This window comes from Ovis canadensis, chromosome 6 (genome assembly GCF_042477335.2).
Source record: "Ovis canadensis isolate MfBH-ARS-UI-01 breed Bighorn chromosome 6, ARS-UI_OviCan_v2, whole genome shotgun sequence".
In the NCBI taxonomy this organism is placed as follows: Eukaryota; Metazoa; Chordata; class Mammalia; order Artiodactyla; family Bovidae; genus Ovis; species Ovis canadensis.
Window position 1 is genome coordinate 133,876,787 of NC_091250.1, and position 18,564 is coordinate 133,895,350.

Consider the following 18,564-nt stretch of genomic DNA (forward strand, 5'->3'; position numbering starts at 1 on the left):
GGCGCCGGCGCTCTTCCGGGCGGGTCGCGCCCCCCGCGCCTGCGTCGCGGCGTCGGGCGGAAGCTGGTGCGGCTCGCGAGCGGCGGTTGCCGAGCGGACCCGGACGCGCGCGGACCCCGAGCCCTCGGGCCGGCGCCCGCCGCGGGCCGCCGCCATGTCGCTGCTGCAGTCCGCGCTCGACTTCCTGGCGGGCCCGGGCTCCCTGGGGGGCGCGGCCGCCCGCGACCAGACGGACTTCGTGGGGCAGACGGTGGAGATGGGCGAGCTGCGGCTGCGGGTGCGCCGGGTCCTGGCCGAAGGTGAGGGCGGCCGCGGCCGGTCGGGCGGCGACTGCGGGGGACGAGGCCGGCCGCGGGTCGGGCACTTCCGTGAGGGAGGCTCGGGGCCAGGCCGGGCCCTGGCGGCCGTGCCGGCGGGTGCGGGCCACCCCCGGCCCGGGCGGAGGCTGGTCCGGCGGGCGGGACTCCACGCGGCTGGAGGCTGGAGTCTGCAGGCGGGCGGTGCGGCGGGGGCAGGCGAAGCCGTGGCCCCTCTCGCTCCAAGGGCCACGGCGGGTGGGCGGACGCAGGGCCGGCCGCCTGGCTGACAGGGGCTCGGGCGTGGGTGGCCGTGGCCCTGGCCTCCGCAGGTGCGGGGGCACGCGGTGCGGCGCCCGCTAGCCGCGCTGCCTCTTTGCCCCTGAGCGTCCCTTTCCCCGACCTGCGTCTGAGTCCCCAGGCGAGTTTCCGCAGGACGAGCCAACAGGTGTGACCGCTGCGGACCTTGCTTGGCAGGCCGGGCAGGGCCGTCTTTGGTACTTCCGCGTGCCCTCTCTGGCTTCCTGAATGCCCTCTTTACTTCACGCAGAGTTGCTCACCCCTGTTGGCGCAGCCCTTTTGCTCCTTTGTCTGGCCCGGCAGATTCCCCTAGCCGTGGCACTTGGCAGCTGAAGGCGTGGCTTTGGGGCCGGTGCTGAAGCCTGAGGTACCCCCCTGATTTCGCACTCTTGCTGCCAGCTGTGCTCAGTTTGAGCTGCGCAGTGCTGACTGTTCTGGGGCCCTCCTTCCTAAAGTCCTCAGGTGGTGCTAAGGCCAGAGCACCACCACACATTTTTTCTCCACTGTCAGAAACATTTTGGGTGTGACTGGGTGACGAAGCCTCAGGCTCTTTCCGAAGTGGAGGCCAGTGTATCTAGTAATGAGAAGTGTCCCCCGCTCCCCCCCCCCCCCACCGCCCCATCAGTTCGTTTATTCTGAAAATACCAGGCACGGTGTTTTGATTCTTTAAGGAATCACAGTGCACAGGACGTGGTTTCTGCTGTGTGGAAGTTCAGGTGAGACACAGGCGCTCTGATGACTGGAGGTCAGCAAAGTGCAGGGGGTCCCCTGGTGGGTGGACAGTGGGCTCAGCTGCAGGGCTGGAGGAGGAGGGGGGCTGGAGGGGGTTGGGGAGGCGGCTCAGGGAGACAGGAAGCTCCTGCCAGTGGCTTGACCCGAGGATGAAGACCAGCAAGAGCGAGTGCCCGCCCTGGCTGTGCAGACCTGCTCCTTCGTTCCCCCAGGACGTCAGGAGCCGTCGATTTCCTGCCCGTAAACTGAAGTGGTAGCCTAGGGCTTGCGGAGCTCGTGCGGCTGCTTCTGAACTGGGCCAGTAGGAGACCTTTGGAAGTCCCTCACGTAAAATAGCAGCTTGAGGGCGTGGGCTGTGGGCTTCTGTGAACACGGGGAAGGGCAGCTCAAAACTCCTGGGCACCTATGTGGACAGTTGCAGAATTTTTCAGGTTTTAGAAAGGTAGAGTGTAGCCTTGTGGGTCCTGGGATACACCGCTGAGAGTTGGGAAACAGTCACGTCATCAAATGTACTAATATTTAATACTCCTGTAATTAAGTAAGTATCCTCATTGTGGGGTAATTAGGTCTTCAGATAGCCCCGTGTCAGGTCATGTCAGGGTTGCCCCAGCTGAGCCTCTCGCCACGTTTTGCTCTCAAACGATTTAGGGAGAAAGCGTCGGTTTTCATAACTTTTTGCAGTTTATAGCCTGAAATGGGTTGTTGGGTAGAACTATGGAGCTAGATAGCTTTTCAGAGTTTGTTCTAAATTTTCACTTTTTAAGAACAAGCGGGCTTCCCTGGTGGCTCAGACGGTAAAGAATCTGCCCCTAGTGCAGGAGACCCAGGTTAGAGCCCTGGGTCGGGAAATCCCCTGGAGGAGGGAGTGGCAGTCCACTCCAGTGCTCTTGCCTGGAGAATTCCGTGACAGAGGAGCCTGGTGAGCTGTAGCCCTTGGGGTCGCAAAGGGTCGTACGCGACAGAGCGACTGACCCGCTGGCATCCCGCGGCGGCAGGGGCGTCGGGCGCGCCGAGCGGCCGAGGGGCGTCCCTGGGGCCTGTCCTGACTGCAGGAGGGCATGGGGGCGGGTGTGGTGGAGGAGAGGACTGGGCCCTCTTCTGCAGGGCCCCGCCGCCTGGTGCCTGGGGGGCTTGTCGGGGGCCATGGGGCTGTGGCGGCCCCTGTGGACCCCCCTTTCCACGTGGGAAGCGTAGGTGAGCCCTGAGCCCCACGGCTCACCGGTCTTGTAGTTCTGGTGTCTTCTCGCTTGAGCGTTGAGGTCTTGTCAACCCTCTGTCTTTGCCCTTGACCCTGGAGCTGGAGGCCTGAGTGCGGAGACCGTTCTCTGCCAGGGAGGGTTCCTAGTGGATGTTTCTTCCCTAGACACCGCAGAGCACACAGCCAGGTCTCCACCGCAGGGCTGTGGGCTCAGGTGGCCTCTTGTGGCCCTCAGGACACAGTGGCCCCCGTCTCGTGTCCCTCTTAGCTGGCGCCACCCCTGGCATGCTGGTGGCTTTAAGGTTAGCCTTTAATCGTGGCAGTAGTGCCCAGCATAGAGCAGTAGTGACCCCACAGCAGCACTTGTGGGGCCCTGGCTGCGTGGCGGTGGTCATGGTGGTGCTGAGCTCAGGGCTCTTGGGAGCTCGCCAGGCCGCCCGGGGTGCCGGTGGAGTCGGGCGGGAGCCCACGAGAGGCCTTGGTCCAATGGAAGGCGTGGGTCCGTCTCAGGTGTGTCCTGCCGGAAGTGGTGTCCAGAGGGAATCCTCGTAAGAGCAGCTGCTGGCGCGGGGCCGCTGGGGGCCCTGTGCAGAGGCCGCCGCGCCGCGAGGCCTGCGGTCCGTCCCCAGCACGCGTCTGCGGGCGCCTGGGGGCCCGGGGAGGTCACCCTGGGCGGGACTCTGCTGCTGTCTGGGCCTGCTCCCCTCCAGGGCCCTGTCTGCGTGAGCGTGCCTGTCCCTGCAGGAGGGTGATGAGCGCGTGTGTAGCGGGGCTCCTGGACTTCCACGCCGTGGAAGAGTCTGCTTCTCGGCAGCAGTGCTGAGAAAGCGTGTCAGGGCCGCCTGGCCTGCTTCGCATGTGCGGTGCCACCCGGCCTGGGGCTTGCTGTCCTGCCAGCGGGCCCACCTCCCCTGGCTCCGGCCTGTGCCCCTGCGCTGCGGGAGGGATGGCCACCTGCCGCCACGAGGCCCTGCCGGACTCGAGCCGCCCCCAGCCTCCTCATTTTAGCTGGTGTAGGGAAAGAGCAACTTAGCCAGGATGGTGGGGTCAGCCTCTCGCCCCACGTTTTGTAAACATATGGTTATGCAGCAGCCGGGATCAGGTACAGAGGTGCTCACGCCTCAATGATACGCACGCCATGCTGCGCCCGTTCGGCCACGGGTCACTTCTGGTCTGTAGGCGCGTGCAAGCCCTGCCTGAGGAGCCCTTGCACGATAGGCGCGTGCAGGCCCCGCCTGAGGAGCCCTTGCACGATAGGCGCGTGCAAGCCCTGCCTGAGGAGCCCTTGGTCTGCGCCGGGGCAGCCTGGAGAGGGCGAGCGTGCGCCCTGCTCCTGCCGCTCCTGGACTTCCCTTCCAGCTTCCCTGGTCTCGCCTGTCCTGGGTTCAGTGAACAGCGAGATGCAGCAAGACAGTTGGCGTAGGCGGCAGGATGCCCAGCGGCAGGGGAGCCTGAGGCTCCAGTGAATGGAGGAAGCCGGCGGCCCCTGCAGAGCGGGCGGTGCGGGTGGCTGCGGCCTCTGGGCCTGGGCCGTGGCGGCTGGGTGCGCTCGGGTGGCCTCGCGAGCCTGGAGCTTGGGCCCCTCTCCTGCTGTGGGCCTTGGTGTGTCTTCCCGCTTGGGGCTCCTGTGAATAAAGCTCGTGACGGGATGTGCACCGTGTGCGCGCGGGCACGTGTCCTCCTTTCTCTCAGGCGAAATGCCCGGGAGTGGACTGCGGGCTTCTAGCCGGACAGAGGGTTGACTTTGCATGAAACGGCCAGACGCTCTCCGCTGGGGCTTTGCCGCCTCCTGCCCCATGGCCTCCCCAGCGCATGCCTGTCCCGATTGTTCCCGTGCTCCAGGGCGCGCAGCGGCTGAGTCTGCATCTTCTTCAGGGTACTGTGTTGAGCATTTTTTCACCCGTTAATTAGCCACTTGTGTATCTTTTTTTGTGTGTAAAACGTTTCTTAAAACCTTTTTTCCACTTTTTTTGGGGGGCAGGGGTTGTGGGAGTATTTTTTTCTAACTGTGGTATAATGAGAATTTCATGACTACTCACGGATACACCTGGGAGTATCTGTTGTGGATCCAAGTCCGGTTTTTATAGAACACACACACACAGAGACACACACGTGTGGGGAAGAGAAGGTGAGCCGTTTGCTGATTGCAGAATATCAGTTCAGTCGCTCAGTCGTATCAAACTCTTTGTGACCCCATGGACTGCAGCACGCCAGGCCTCCCTGTCCATCACCAACTCCTGGAGCTTACTCAGACTCATGTCTGTTGAGTCGGTGATGCCATCCAGCCATCTCATCCTCTGTTGTCCCCTTCTCTTCCTACCTTCCATCTTTCCCAGCATCAGGGTCTTTTCTAGTGAGGCAGTTCTTCACATCAGGTGGCCAGAGTGTTGGAGCTTCAGCTCAGCATCAGTCCTTCCAGTGAATATTCAGGACTCATCTTCAGGATTGACTTGTTGGAACTCCTTGCAGTCCAAGGGACTCTGAAGGGTCTTCTCCAGCACCACAGTTCAAAAGCATCAATTCTTCGGTGCTCAGCTTTCTTTACAGTCCAACTCTCACATCCATGCATGACCACTGGAAAAACCATCGGTTTGATTAGATGAACCTTGGTCAGCAAAGTAATGTCTCTGTTTTTTAATATGCTGTCTAGGTTGGTCATAGCTTTTTTCCCAAAGAGGAAGCGTCTTTTAATTTCATGGCTGTAGTCAGCAACTGCAGTGATTTTGGAGCCCAAAAAGTAGTCTTTCACGGTTTCCACTGTTTCCCCATTTATTTGCCATGAAGGGGTGGGACCAGATGCCATGATCTTCGTTTTCTCAATGTTGAGCTTTAAGCCAGGCTTTTCACTCTCCTCTTTCACCTTCATCAAGAGGCTTTTTAGTTCCTCTTCACTTTCTGCCATGAAGGTGGTGTCGTCTGCATATCTGAGGTGATTGATACTTCTCCCGGCAATCTTGAATCCAGCTTGTGCTCCATCCAGAACATACCCAGCCGGCACCCCTCTCTGTGTCTTACGTGCTGGCGCCCCTGTTTTTTAGACACTTTTCCCCTGAGGTCGCTGCAGGCTTGTGTGGAGCCGGGAGAGGAGACGCAGACAGGCCTCGGCGCACTGCCTGGTGCCGGTGTCTAGAAAGACCGTGGCTACAGGCGGGATTCGCAGTGTCTGTCCCCATGGGGATCCCTGTGCACCCCCAGAGAGCAGCAGCCTGCCCCCCGTCCTTTGTGCTCTGAAGAATTCTGTGTGAATGGGGTCCCGTGGAACCGCTCAGAATTGGCTTCTCTCACCCGCATGATTCTCTGGGGACCATCCGCGTGGCTGTGCCCTAACTTTCTTTTGTCTCTGTAGAGTAGTCCATGGTGTGGAGACACCCTAGTTTGCTCCACTTTTCACCCACTGAAGGACATCTGGGTCGTTTGCAGGTTTTTTGATTGTCTGAAATAAAGCTGCTGTAAGCACCCACGTGCAGGGCATTGTATGGCTGTGTTCATCTTTCTGAAATAAGTGTGCAGGTGTTGGTCACGCGGCAGTTGGCACCGTGTTTTTACAGAGCTGCCCGCCTGTCTGTAGAGCTCCGTGCTGGCTGCGCTCGCCCGTCGGCGGAGGGGCTCCTGCTCGTGCTCGGCTGCTGCGCCGGCCGCAGGCTGCAGCCTGAGGTCAGGGAGCGGGTGGGTGCCTAGGAGCTCTCTCCCCTTGGCTGTTCTCGCTCCCTTTACTCTGAGGACCCCAGTCCTGTTTCATCTGGGCCCCACCTTCTGACCTCATTGAACGTCACACGCACACCCTGTCTCCAGATCCAGCTCCGTTGGGGTTAGGGCTTCAGCTTGTGACTTCTGGGGGACATAGTTGAGTCTGCTGCAAAAAGGGGTCAGATTCTCTGCGTCCCTGCCAGCGTTTTGTGCTGTGTTTGGTGGTCATTCTGGCAGGTGTGTGGTGATGTCTCATTGAGGCTTTGGTCTGCGTTTCCCTAAACACTCCTGCTTTGCTCATTTCCGCCTGCCCGCCCTCACAGGTGGAGCGCCTCTGTGTCCTCTGCCTCTTTTCCAGTCATCTCTCACCGTTGAATTGTGAGCGCTTCTCGAGTCCTCTGTCCAGGGTGGTAGCCAGGTGTTTCCTCTCAGGCTGCTGAGAGCGGGTCTGCTCAGGCCTCTGAACAGGGTCTGCTGTGGACCCAAGGCTCTGACTCTGATGGGGTCTGTCCTGCCGCGTTCTGTTCCCGAGTCCTGCTGTCGCTGCCTGGTCTGAGAACATCGCCAGGATTCTCTCCTGTGCCGTCTCGTGGCTTGACACTTGGATGCTCTGAGTTACCGTGTAAGGTTTAGGCTGAAGTTCTTTATTTTGCCTGAAGTATTTTCCAGTTGAAAACACCATCCTTCTGAAGCTGCTTTTGCAACTTGGGTGGTTTATGTGGTTCTGTTTCCAGCGCTTCTCTTTTGCTCCATTGACCACAGTCTGCCCGCCCACCAGCACCGCAGGCTGCGTTACTGCAGCTGTACGAAATTCGAAATTGTTTTTTGGTTAGGAAAATTTTTTAAATGCAGAAAAGTAGAAAGAGTAACAGCAGAACAGACACCTTCGTCCTTGCTCTCCAGGTGACAGTGAAAGGGGAGAGTGAAAAAGCTGGCTTAAAGTCAACATTCAGAAAACGAAGATCATGGCATCCGGTCCCATCACTTCATGGGAAATAGATGGAGAAACAGTGGAAACAGCGTCAGACTTTATTTTTGGGGGCTCCAAAATCACTGCAGATGGTGGCTGCAGCCATGAAATTAAAAGACACTTACTCTTTGGAAGAAAAGTTATGACCAACCTAGACAGCATATTCAAAAGCAGAGACATTACTTTGCTGACTAAGGTCCGTCTAGTCAAGGCTATGGTTTTTCCTGCGGTCATGTATGGATGTGAGAGTTGGACTGTGAAGAAAGCTGAGCACTGAAGAATTGATGCTTTTGACCTGTGGTGTTGGAGAAGACTCTTGAGAGTCCCTTTGGACTGCAAGGAGATCCAACCAGTCCATTCTGAAGGAGATCAGCCCTGGGGTTTCTTTGGAGGGAATGATGCTAAAGCTGAAGCTCCAGTACTTTGGCCACCTCATGCGAAGAGTTGACTCACTGGAAAAGACTCTGATGCTGAGAGGGATTGGGGGCAGGAGGAGAAGGGGACGACCGAGGATGAGATGGCTGGATGGCATCACCGACTCGATGGACGTGAGTCTGAGTGAACTCTGGGATTTGGTGATGGACAGGGAGGCCTGGCGTGCTGCGATTCATGGGGTTGCAAAGGTCGGACACGACTGAGTAACTGAACTGAACTGAACTTTGAAAACGGATTCCCTCGTAGCTCAGTTGATAAAGAATCTGCCTGCCATGCGGGAGACCGGGGTTCGATTCCTCGGTGGGAAAGATCCCCTGGAGAAGGAAATGGCAACCCACTCCAGTATTCTTGCCTGGAGAATCCCATGGACAGAGGACCCTAGTGGGCTACAGCTCATGGGGTTCAAAGAGTCGGACACGACTTAACTAAACCACCGCCAACTTTTAAAAGGTCACCTTTGGTTCCCGAGCTTTTCCTGACCGTGGAGCACCGCAGACGCTGTGAAGGTTCCGCTGGCCCGCTGCCCCCGCTGCGTCTCCGCGTCTCTCTGGAGGCAGCCCCCGCTGTGAGCTAGGGCGCGTCCTTCCTGCTCACCTTTGCGCCTCCTCTGCCCGCGCTGTGTTCAGACAGCGCGGGATCTTGCTGTGGGTGTCAGATGTCAGTGACTGCGCTTTCATCTCTGAAGAGTTTGTCGTCGTGACCTGCTGGTTCGCTCAGCACACCGTTCTGGTTCCCGCCGTGCCAGACACCGTCCTGGGTGCCTGTGACGGAAGTGTGGACCGCTCGGACGGTGTTTCTGCTTCGCGCTCATGGCCTAGTGGGAGAGACAGTGAACAAGCGTGCAGGTAGAGTCAGGTGTCAGAGAATGCTGGGGAGGAGGAGCGGGGTCGGGGCGTGGGGGCGAGTCAGGAGCGAGGCGAGGGCCGTCGGGCCAGGCTCTGCAGGGCTGTGGCCAGGCCGTGGCCCCCGGCAGTCGTGGGCCTGCTGGCTGCGGAGGCGCGGTGGGCGGCCCCGAGGATCCGCTAGCCCCGCCGAGGCCGCCCTTCTGTCCTGGACGTTTCTGGTGGAGCCCTTAGGAGCGCTGCTGTGTGGCCTCGCCGTCTGCAGGTGAAGGCAGCGTTAGTGCTTCCGCTCGGTGTCCTCCCAGCTCGGTGTCCTCCCAGCTTCCTGCACTGTCGGGCTTGCTGATACACTGTTGCATTGCAGCTCTGAGAGCAGCAGAAATCCTTGCTTGTGCTTGACCTGAGAGGACCTTTAAGTCTTGAGTTGGCTGTTAGTTTTTCGTGGTTGCCATTTCTTAGGCTGAAGAAGTTCCTGCTTCAGTTCCTAGTTGGATGACCACTTTAAAATTCTGCTGCTTTGAAGGACCATGACGGGGCTCTGCCCGCGGGCAGAAGCTGTCTCGGTGTCTGTCAAGGTGGCCCGCCCTCCCTGTCTGCAGTGGTCCCCCGTGACTGTGAGCCTTGCGCGCCTGGGTGGCCGTGACGTGCTGCCCTTACTGCGCACTGCCAGAGTCGCTCCTGGCGTTTCCTCTTTCTGAGTCCTGTGTTAATGAATGATTCTGGTCCGTAATCGTGTGCATCGTGTGCTCATTGTTTTCTCTGCCTCAAAAAAGACTCTGGGAACCGCCCTCCCCTCCCGGCACAGGCTCCGCGTGAGGCGGCTGTCCTCCCCTCGCGCGCATGTTGCTCTGAGTTCGCCGGTGGAGCCGTCTGTCTTCTGTTTCTGTTCTCTGCCTTTTCGTCTGCTTCTTCTCATCCGGTTTTATGTGGACTCATGTAACGTTTTAACAGCTGTGTTGAAATGAAAGTGACAGTGACTGCATATACGTGGAGCCACTGTAAGTGTGTTCCACCTGTGTGTTCACGTGTGTGTGTAAAAGTGTGTGTGTGTGTGTCTGCAGCTGTCGCTGTGGAGGTGGTGAACCAAGCCGTCGCCCCCGGGGTTTCCGCCTCGCCCCCGGGCTCATCTGCTTCCTCTTGCTGCGGGTGCTCTGCCCCTCGGCCTCCCGTGACCGGAGCCGCGTGCGCGCCCCTCTCCCGCCTGCCGCTCCTCAGCGCGGCTGCAGCCGCCCTGCTGCTGCGTGCGGGCAGCACTGCGTCCGGCCCCGTGAGGACGGCCTCTCCGCCCGCTCGCCCTTGACGGACACGGCTTGTTCCCGCTGGGGCTGCTGTGAGCACGCGTGTACGAGTCTTTGTGGGGACGTGTGCCCTTATTTTTCCTGGAGTTGGTGTGTGTTTAGCTTTTGAAGAACTCTCCAAACTGTCTTCCAGAATGATGATACCATTCTGAATTCCTGTGGGCAGTGTATAAGCGTGCAGTTGCTCCACACCTCGATCAATATTTGGTAGGTCGGTTTTAAAATTTTTAGATGGTCTAATAGGTGTATAGTAGTATCCTTGTCGTTTAAATATGCATATCCCTGGAATGACATTTTTTCTTGTGGTTACTTGCCATCTGTTTATCTTTGTTGAGTGTCTTTTTGCATATTTTGCCCCTTAAAATGTTGTTGAACTGAACTTTGGATTTTCTGTATATTTTCTGGATAGAGGTCCTTTGCCAGATGTGTGATTTGCGAGGTACAGTTAGGGACTTGTCTTTTCAAGCTCTCAACAGTGTTTCCAAAAAGCAGTAAGAACCATCTTTAATGAAGTCCATTTATCACGTTTTCCATTTATGGGTCACACTGCTTGCCTGATGTGGGGTTTGTCAAGATGGTTGATTTTCTGTATGCTGCTCTTACGTCCCACAGCCTTCCTGAGCTCGTTTATTGCTGGTAGCAGCTTGAAGGAGTGGGTATCGGCTTGTCTACATAGACAGGCATGTTGCTTGTTGTCTCCTTTCAGTCTGGATGCCTTTTATTTCTTTTCTTGCCTGATTGCACTGGCCAGCGCTTCCAGCGTGATGCTGAACGGCAGTGGTGAGAACAGGCCTGATGCCTGCCTTGCCCTGGTCTTAGAGGGAAGCGTCAGGCGTCCCCCGAGTGTGGTGTTTGTGGAGGGGCTTCCAGAGATGCCTTCATCAGGCTGAGCAACTGTCCTTCTGTTCCCGTTTGCTGAGGGTTTTAACTTTCATGGTGAAATTTTCCACCGTAGGAAGCTAGAAAAGGCTAAGAAGTCAAACTAAAAATAATTGAATTACATTGATTAAACCAGCTTTACTTAGTTTTGATGTATTAGCCTTTTTATAATTGTTGGGTTTGATTTGCTAACACTTTGTCTTCCGTAGAATTAACGATCTGTCAGGAACCCTGTCACCCACGTTTGTGTGTGGCACGAGTCACTTGTTTCCAGAGAACTGGCGTTCACTGTGTTGATTTTCCTGCCCTGGTCTCTGCCTGTGAACAGGGTGTGTGGAAGGCGGTCACGTGAACCAGGGCTACCGTCACGGCGGAACACAGACTCCTGGCCAAAGTCCAGCTTGTGCCTTTCTCAGTCAAGGTATTTTTGAAGCTAGATGTTAAATAAAACTGATACATATCTTTCTCGTTTTTAGGAGGGTTTGCATTTGTGTATGAAGCTCAAGATCTGGGAAGTGGCAGAGAGTATGCATTGAAGGTAATAGAGGGACTAAGGCTTCGTGGGTCTCCCCGTGTTCCAAAGGAAGGGGTCTCTTCAGCGACGCTGTCTGCGGAGGCTTGTCCCCGCCCCTGTGGTTTGTGCCCCTTTCTTACAGCCTGTGTCTGCTTGTCACAGTGGATTCTTCTGCAGTCTTAGAGGACTTGAAAGCTGTGGGTTTCAGCTTTGGGGCGGCCAGGGAGGGGAATCAGAACTGCCAAAGTAAGGGTTCCAGGAACACCAGGCGTTCGAAAGCCAGTGGTGTGCAGTCGCGCGCGCACAGCGTGCCGGAGAGCCGGGCTCTCGGGCGGGCTGCTGGCTGTGCCTCGAGGTCTGTCCCGAGGCTCAGGGGGCCTGCTTGGCCGCAGGGGCAGTGGCCGTCTTGGGGTGTGGCTGGGCTGGGGCGCGCACTTGGGCTCTGGGGCCCAGAAGTAGACCCATGCCTCTCATTTTCCTCCAGCCTGTTGGGTGAGAAGCCTCCTGTTTTTAGTTTTCCTTACATCCTTGGATCACAGAGAACCGTTTCTGAGGCCCTTTAACCAGGCAGGTTTCTCTGTGGGTCAGATGTTAACACGCAGTCAGGCGGGGGCAGCCCTAAGAGGCGCTGCGTGTGCTCAGTGAGAGCAGCCCGATAAGGCCCTTAACCTTCCCTCATCCGTTATTTCCCGCTGCAGAGACTGCTGTCCAATGAAGAGGAGAAGAACAGAGCCATCATTCAGGAAGTGTGTTTCATGGTATCCTTTTCCAGGGGCTGAGCCCGAGCGCCGGCCCGTGGGGAGGCCCGCCGCCCGCTGTGCTGCCCTCGGCTGCCGGCTGCCCCGTGACGCCTCTCTGTGTGTGCCTCACTGGACTTGCCCATAGCCCGTGTCTAGTAGGAAGGAGTTTTCTCCCTTGTTCTTTACTCTCAGAGTAATGGTAAGAGATTCATAGCGTTGGGGAAAACAGCATCGTTCCTGCCAGGAGGCCTCAAGCCGGGGGTGGGCAGCTCCCTGCCTCCGCCCTGCCGCTTGCCCAGTGACCTTATGCGCTGCCCGAGTCCCTCAGCTCCCTGCCAGCCCTGGCGCCCTGGGCTCCGTGTTGCTCTCTGAGCAGCCCCTTGGTGCCTTCACCCTTCCCGGAGGGCAGGGCCCTGGGCGTCCGTGCGTGGCGCCTGGATCGGCAGGCTTGTCTGGCTGGCTCTCCACTCCCACACACGTCCCCCTGGAGCTGGAGTCTCGCCCTTTGCTTTTGGCATCTGTTCCCCTTCATCTCGAAGCTCTGTCTGCTGTGAGCCTGCCGGCCCCAGGCCTGAGGGTCCTCACTGCGCTGGGCTTCCTGGGGCCTCCTTCAGCCTCGCCTGCTACCCCACCCAGCCCCTGGCCAGGTGTGTGGCTGACGGGGGGCAGGGGCCTGCAGCGCCTTCCCTCGCCTTGTGCCCGTGCCGTCCTGTCCTCCTGGCTGCCTCCCACCTGCTCCCCGCACTGGTTTTGTGGTCATGCGCTCAGATTGTCCTTAGTTGGAGTTGGTGTTCTGACTTCAGTGTCCTAATGTCCTGTGTGTGTTTGTTTTTAAACATGCAGTTACATTCTCCTTTAACAAGACACGTGCAGAAAAAACTTTCAGGCCACCCAAACATTGTCCAGTTTTGCTCTGCAGCATCGATAGGGAAAGAGGAGTCGGACACTGGGCAGGCGGAGTTCCTGCTGCTCATGGAGCTCTGCAGAGGTGAGGTGCCCGCGGCTCGGCACCACCCAGCAGGCGGAACGGCTGCTGGGGTCTCCTCTCCGGAGACACGGTGGTCTTCAGGGAGAGAGCGGTGCCCTGCCTGGCGGGAGCTCTTTTGAGTGGCTGCATCCACCCCCCCCACCCCACCCCACCCCACCCCCCGCCCGGCTGTGGCCGGAAGTGGGCGGGGCGGGCAGGGCGGGCGGGGCCGCCCTCACCAGCCCGAGGCGGTGGCGCTTGCTGTGCTTTGAGAGGAAGACTTGTGCCCGCTGACAGCAGCGGGGAGGCGGTGCTCTCTCACGGCGTCTTGGGGCAGAGTGGGCAAGTGGGTGGGCAGGGGGCGCCCCAGGAGAGGTGAGACTTCTGTCGGCGGCAGAACCAGGGTCCCCGCCTGGAGGGTCGGGCTCCTCTCATCCCGCACTGAACCTCTGCCCTGTGCTGGGCCCGTGTGGGCAAGACAGCTCTTGGAGCTGGGCAGCACATCTGAGGCCCGGCAGGCGTAGAGGACTGGCCAGAGGGCCTGGAGCTCGGGCAGGGGCCCCCAGACGCCCTGCCTGTCCACCTGCCACGGGCAGTGCGTGGGGCTGTCGCGAGGCCAGGGGAGAGCGGGGAGACTGAGGCAGGGGGCTCCCCGGAAGGGAGGGAAGAAAGCAGCCTGAGGGGCCATGGCCCCCAGAGGCGTGAACCAGGAAGAGGGCAGGGGCTGCGAGTGCGGGCGTCTTTCTGCGAAGAAGAGCAGAAATGAGTTGTGTGGCGGTTGCCGGGGGTGGGGGTGTACCGGGGACCACAGCCAGGAGGACAGGATCCCCACCCTGAGTGGAGGGGACCGGGACCCCATCCCAGGTGGAGAGCCCAGGACCCGGGGTGCAGGGTGCTTTTGTCCCAGCAGCGTGGGCACCTGGGCTCCTGTGGGGACTGGTATGTGGGGTCCTGTCCGGCGCTGGCCGTGCTGCAGGCGCCTCTCCTGGGTGCTCACAATGCATTATGGGTGCTCAGCTAAGGTCGGGCGCTCGGCTCTTAGCTGGTGGTTGGCATCACTGTCTTTCACCTGCAAGAAAGAGGTGCCTGCTCACTGAAGACAGCATCACGTGTGAGCTTATGAAGCAGGCTGCTGCCTGCAAGCCTGCTGCGTCCGTGCCCCCCACGTTCACATGCGCCCCTGGGAGGCGTCCTGGGGGCGGGGCCGGGGTCGCAGGGGGTGGGGAGAGTGCTGGTCACGGGGCCTTGTGGCTGAGTGGCACTGCTCTTTGGTTGCACGTCGAGTGGGGCCGGGGGGTCCCATAACGTGCGGAGCTCATCTCCGGGAGTGGAGGCAGCCTGGGGCCCTGGACAAGGGTGTGCAGGCTGGGCTCTCGGAAGAGGCTTTGGGACGTCCAGGGCAAGAGCAGAGTCGGGGTACCAAGGCAGGTGAGTCATTGGTCCTGGGAAGCTGGCCAAGCAAAGACCGCACACGGTTGTGGAGGGAGCCCCGGTGGGAAGGGCCAGTGGCCCCGGGCTCCAGCCAGGTCCAGCAGGACTCAGGTCCCTGTGCCAGAGACAGGAAGGAGTGCCTCGAGGCGGGGACCCCTTCGGGGGGGGGCAGCCTGGGGTGGGGGCCCAGAGCCTGGCCACCCTTTCCGTGCCGCATGGAGGGCGTAGCCACTGAGATCTCAGGTGAACAGCCGAGGACCGGTTACCTAAGGACTCAGCGGTCGTCTCTCCAGAGGTGTCTGCCAGGATGTGCACGTTCGGGGTCGTGGTCCCTGCAGCTGCTGCGTCAGGAAGGCTCCGGGGTCGGAGGCCTCTGCTGCTGCGGGGCCGACTTCCCCTCCAGGGCTCTGTAGCCCCAACCGGGTGCTGGCTGGAGGGCAGGGCCGCACCACGGTGGGTGCGGGAGGGCAGCAGGCCTGGGCACTCGCTTCGGCAGTTCCCTGGTGATGTGAGTTTGATTCTCTTTTAGGGCAGCTGGTGGAATTTTTAAAAAAAGTTGAATCGAAAGGTCCGCTCTCGTGCGACACCGTCCTGAAGATTTTCTACCAGACGTGCAGGGCGGTGCAGCACCTGCACAGACAGAAGCCACCCATCATCCACAGGGACCTCAAGGTGGGGCCCCGCCCCGCCCCGCCCCGCCCCGCCCCACCGCGCCCCACCGCGCCCCACCGCGCCCACCGCGCCCCGCCCCGCCCCACCGCGCCCCGCCCCCGTCATCCCCAGGGACCTCAAAGGTGGGGCCCCGCCCCTGTGCCCCGCTGCCTGGCAGCCCCCCTGCGCCCAGGCTCTCCCCTGCTGGCCCCAGCTGGGTGCTGCCACCTGCGGGCGAGGGTGTGGGCGGTCGCGGGCACGGACCCCTGCGTGGAGCCGGGAGGAGGCGGCGCCCCTGGGCTGCTCTGGGCAGGTGTGCTGCCCGCCTGCTGCTGGGCGCCGGGCGGGAGCGCTTCCCGCGGGGCTGCCGCGTGCCCAGATGCCCAGGGGAGGCTGCCCTTCTCCTCATATTGCCGGCGGGGGAGGGGCTTGGTGGTCACGGTTGTGTCTTCTGGTGTAACGTGTGTGTTTGCTGCGTCTGTCCGGTCAGCGTCCTCACTCTGCAGCTACCTGGGTGTCTCCTGCCTCTGCTGTTGCATGTTGGTCGGTTTTTGCACATTCTCGGAGCAGTGGTTTCTCAGTGGCCCGTGCTACAGCTGTTCTCCGTGGTCTGTGGCTTCACTCTAACAGCGATCCGGCGTCCGCGGAGCCAGGGCCCGACTCTCACCGCGGCTCAGGGTGGCGGCAGGCCCCTCTGCCCTCCGCCGCCTGACTTGCTGAAAGCAGGCCCCAGATGCCGCTTCCTGCCAGGAGCCTCCCTTTGCTCCCTGCACGTCGGCCTGTGGCCAGCTCTCCCGTTCCCTCTGGGTGCATTGAGCCTTGGGAACAGCACCGCCCTCGGGAAGCAGCGGGCTCCTCTCTGGCTCAGGAAGGTGGAACGCTTGGAGGGTAACAGCTTGGCCGGGGCGGACTGCTCAGCGCCTGTGTGCCGGGTCCACGGCTGCTGGCACCGTGTGGGGCCCCCTCACGAGCTCCCTGTGGTCTGTCCACGGGGGCCTTGGAGTGGTGCTCCGTGGAGTGGCAGGAAGGGCCCCGGAACCCCGGACGTGAGTGCCGGGCCCAGTGCGTGTCCCTGGCGTCACAGCTGCGCGTCCCCTTCAGTGTGGGTTTCCTGGTGTCCCGCCAGGCATCATGCGAGTGGAGCCTCACAGCCTGTATGCTCGGCGTCATGATTTCAGCCTCTTGCATCTCGGGAGTCCTTGATGAGCAGGGCCTGGGTGCTGGGCCTGGCCCTCCGCGCCCCCCTCGCCGCACCGTGGTGGCCCCTGTCCCAGGACACCCTCACCCCTGGGTACTGGAGGCTGTCTCCGCGGTGGCCCCGGTGCCTGCGCGTGGCCGGCCCCTGGTGTGTGTGTGTTCGGCTGGCCTCTCCTCCTGGTGTGGGGTTTGTCTGCCTCACCCTGCCCTTGGGACCCGGTGTCCTGGGGGACAGCCCTGTGGCAGCGCTGGCAGGGCAGACTGCACTCCTGTGGCTGCTCTCTCACTCCCTCGGGCGTCCCTTCTGTTTGGCGTGAGTTGTCTTGGCTCCTCGTGAGGGGTCTTCAGCGCCCGACCTTGCTGCTCCCCGGCCTCTGTACCAGAGCGTGTCCCCTGGACCATGTGGCTCTTGTCAGCTCTTGGTGTCTGGAGCCGTGCGGGCACCCTGGTTCCCAGCGCCTCCTAGTTACATTCATACTGCTCTGGGGTCTGTTAACGTGCAGCGTGTTATGCCCGAAAGACAGTGTTCATCCTTTCAGTTAAAAATACTTGATTGCTGAAAATGCTGAGTGTCGTTGGAGCCCTTCAGCGGGTCTCATAGCAACGTCAAAGGCCACTGATCACAGATGCGATAGCATACACTAATGACGAAACACCTGAAGCGTTTCAAGGGTTCTCAAACGGGACACGGGGACAGACACAAAGTGAGCAGATGCTGCTGGGAAAAGGTGCCTGCAGACTCAGGGACGTGGGGCTGGCACAGACCTGTCTGTGTGAGGAGCACAGGGAAGCAAGGCTGGCCTGTGATTGTTCGGCTCAGGGTGTCGGCATCTGCTTGGAGTTGCCGTGACCCCCCCTCCGAGAGAGGGGCTGACAGGCTGGAGACGTCCTGGCCGCTGGGTGGGTAAGGGTGCCCCCGACCTGGGTCGTGGAGTGCTGGTCTCCTGACTCTTCCCAGACGGTGGAGCAGAGCCCCCGTGGCGAGTGTGGGCTGGCGGGGGGCCCGGCTCCCAAGCTGCGGGCAGGTCTGTGCCCTCCTGTTGAGAGGAGAGTCCAGGTCCCTGTTTGATGAGGATTTAAGGTCTCATTTGTTCACAGTTTCTGAATAAGAGATCTTCTCTGTATCTTTTGTTGGGTTTCTTCCAGTTATTAACGTGTTTGGTGACTTTTAAATGGTATGTTAATTTTTTTCATCTTTCACGTTTCCTAAGGGTTCTTACTGTATACAGTCTACATTACTAAGGTTATCTTTGATTTGTGGTGGATTTTAATTTGTTTGTTTATTTGAATGTCCCATGTCAAGGTACACACACCGATTTTGGTCAGAAAGGAGTGTCCCCTTTGCCCAGAAGACCCTCCGGCTGGTCTGCCCTTCGGGCCCCTGCCTGCCCGGCTCCCTGCTGTCCACAGCGCAGCCTGCAGCCCGGCCTCACAGACCGTCTCCTGAAACTTTGCAGGTTGAAAACTTGCTGCTTAGTAACCAGGGGACCATCAAGCTGTGCGACTTTGGCAGTGCCACGACCATCTCGCACTACCCAGACTACAGCTGGAGCGCCCAGCGCCGGGCCCTGGTGGAGGAGGAGGTGAGTGTGGCAGCCGGGACCCCGCCGCCGCCGCCCGTGCTGCCCCGGCTGGCTCTTCCCTTGCCTGTGCTTTGATGTAGCAAAGCACGCACCGTAAGAGTTCCCACTGTGACCGTCTTTAGCACGTGGTGCAGTGGCCCTACATGCGCCACGTCGCAGCGCAGCCGTCACCTCCGCTCCTCTGCAGGACTTTAGCCATCCCAAACGTGGCGCTTTAAAGCACCGTGTAAAAACCTGCCTTCAGGGTTGTTCGGCACTAACCACAGGAGCCCCTCGGGAGACTGGTGGGCGAGTTCAAGCCCGTGTGAACAGCAGGTGCCGCTGAGTGGGCACAGACACCCCCGGGCGGGGCGGCCGTCTGTGCACTCACACTGCGCTCCTGTGCTGGGTGCACGAGCGCGCAGACGCGGCCCCAGAGCCTGCCCCGGCAGAGAGCGCGGCGCAAGACGAGCAGGCAGGGCCGCCGCGGGCAGCGCGCGCTCCCTCGAGCGCGCTCCCTGGGGAGCATGTGCGTCTCAGGTGTGCGGACGCGTCCTCTGCCTGCAGGTGGGCAGTGAGCCCGGGGACTGGTCTGCAGTGCACCCTGGGGCTCCAGGTCCTGGCGCCTGGAGCGCCTCCTGAAGCCTTGCGACCCCCGCCTGCCACGCACCCTCCTCCGCTCTCAGTGGTTCCCGGGGACTCCTGGGCACGGCTGTCGTGGTTGCCGATCCTTCGCGTCCATGGTGCTGGTCCCGTGTGCTCAGCACGCTCCGGGGCCCCCATGCAGAGCCTCGTGTGACCACCCCGGCCAGGCTACCTGACCGGTGCCAGGTCCTGCGGCCCGGGATTGCCACACAGCTGTGAC

At 60.3% G+C, this 18,564-nt stretch overlaps 1 protein-coding gene across 2 annotated transcripts in view; it reads left to right on the forward strand.

Annotated features, from left to right (window-relative positions):
- Nucleotide 1: 1 nt before the first annotated feature.
- The window catches only part of GAK (cyclin G associated kinase), a 48,801-nt gene continuing 30,238 nt past the window's right edge, over nt 2-18,564 (forward strand). The window contains exons 1-6 of one of the 2 annotated variants that reach the window (XM_069594959.1): nt 2-299; nt 11,114-11,175; nt 11,850-11,909; nt 12,765-12,879; nt 14,819-14,961; nt 17,595-17,720. In XM_069594959.1, coding sequence (XP_069451060.1) covers nt 155-299; nt 11,114-11,175; nt 11,850-11,909; nt 12,765-12,879; nt 14,819-14,961; nt 17,595-17,720 — 651 coding nt within the window. In that variant the 5' untranslated portion in view covers nt 2-154. The other variant, XM_069594960.1, reaches the window with a different exon arrangement.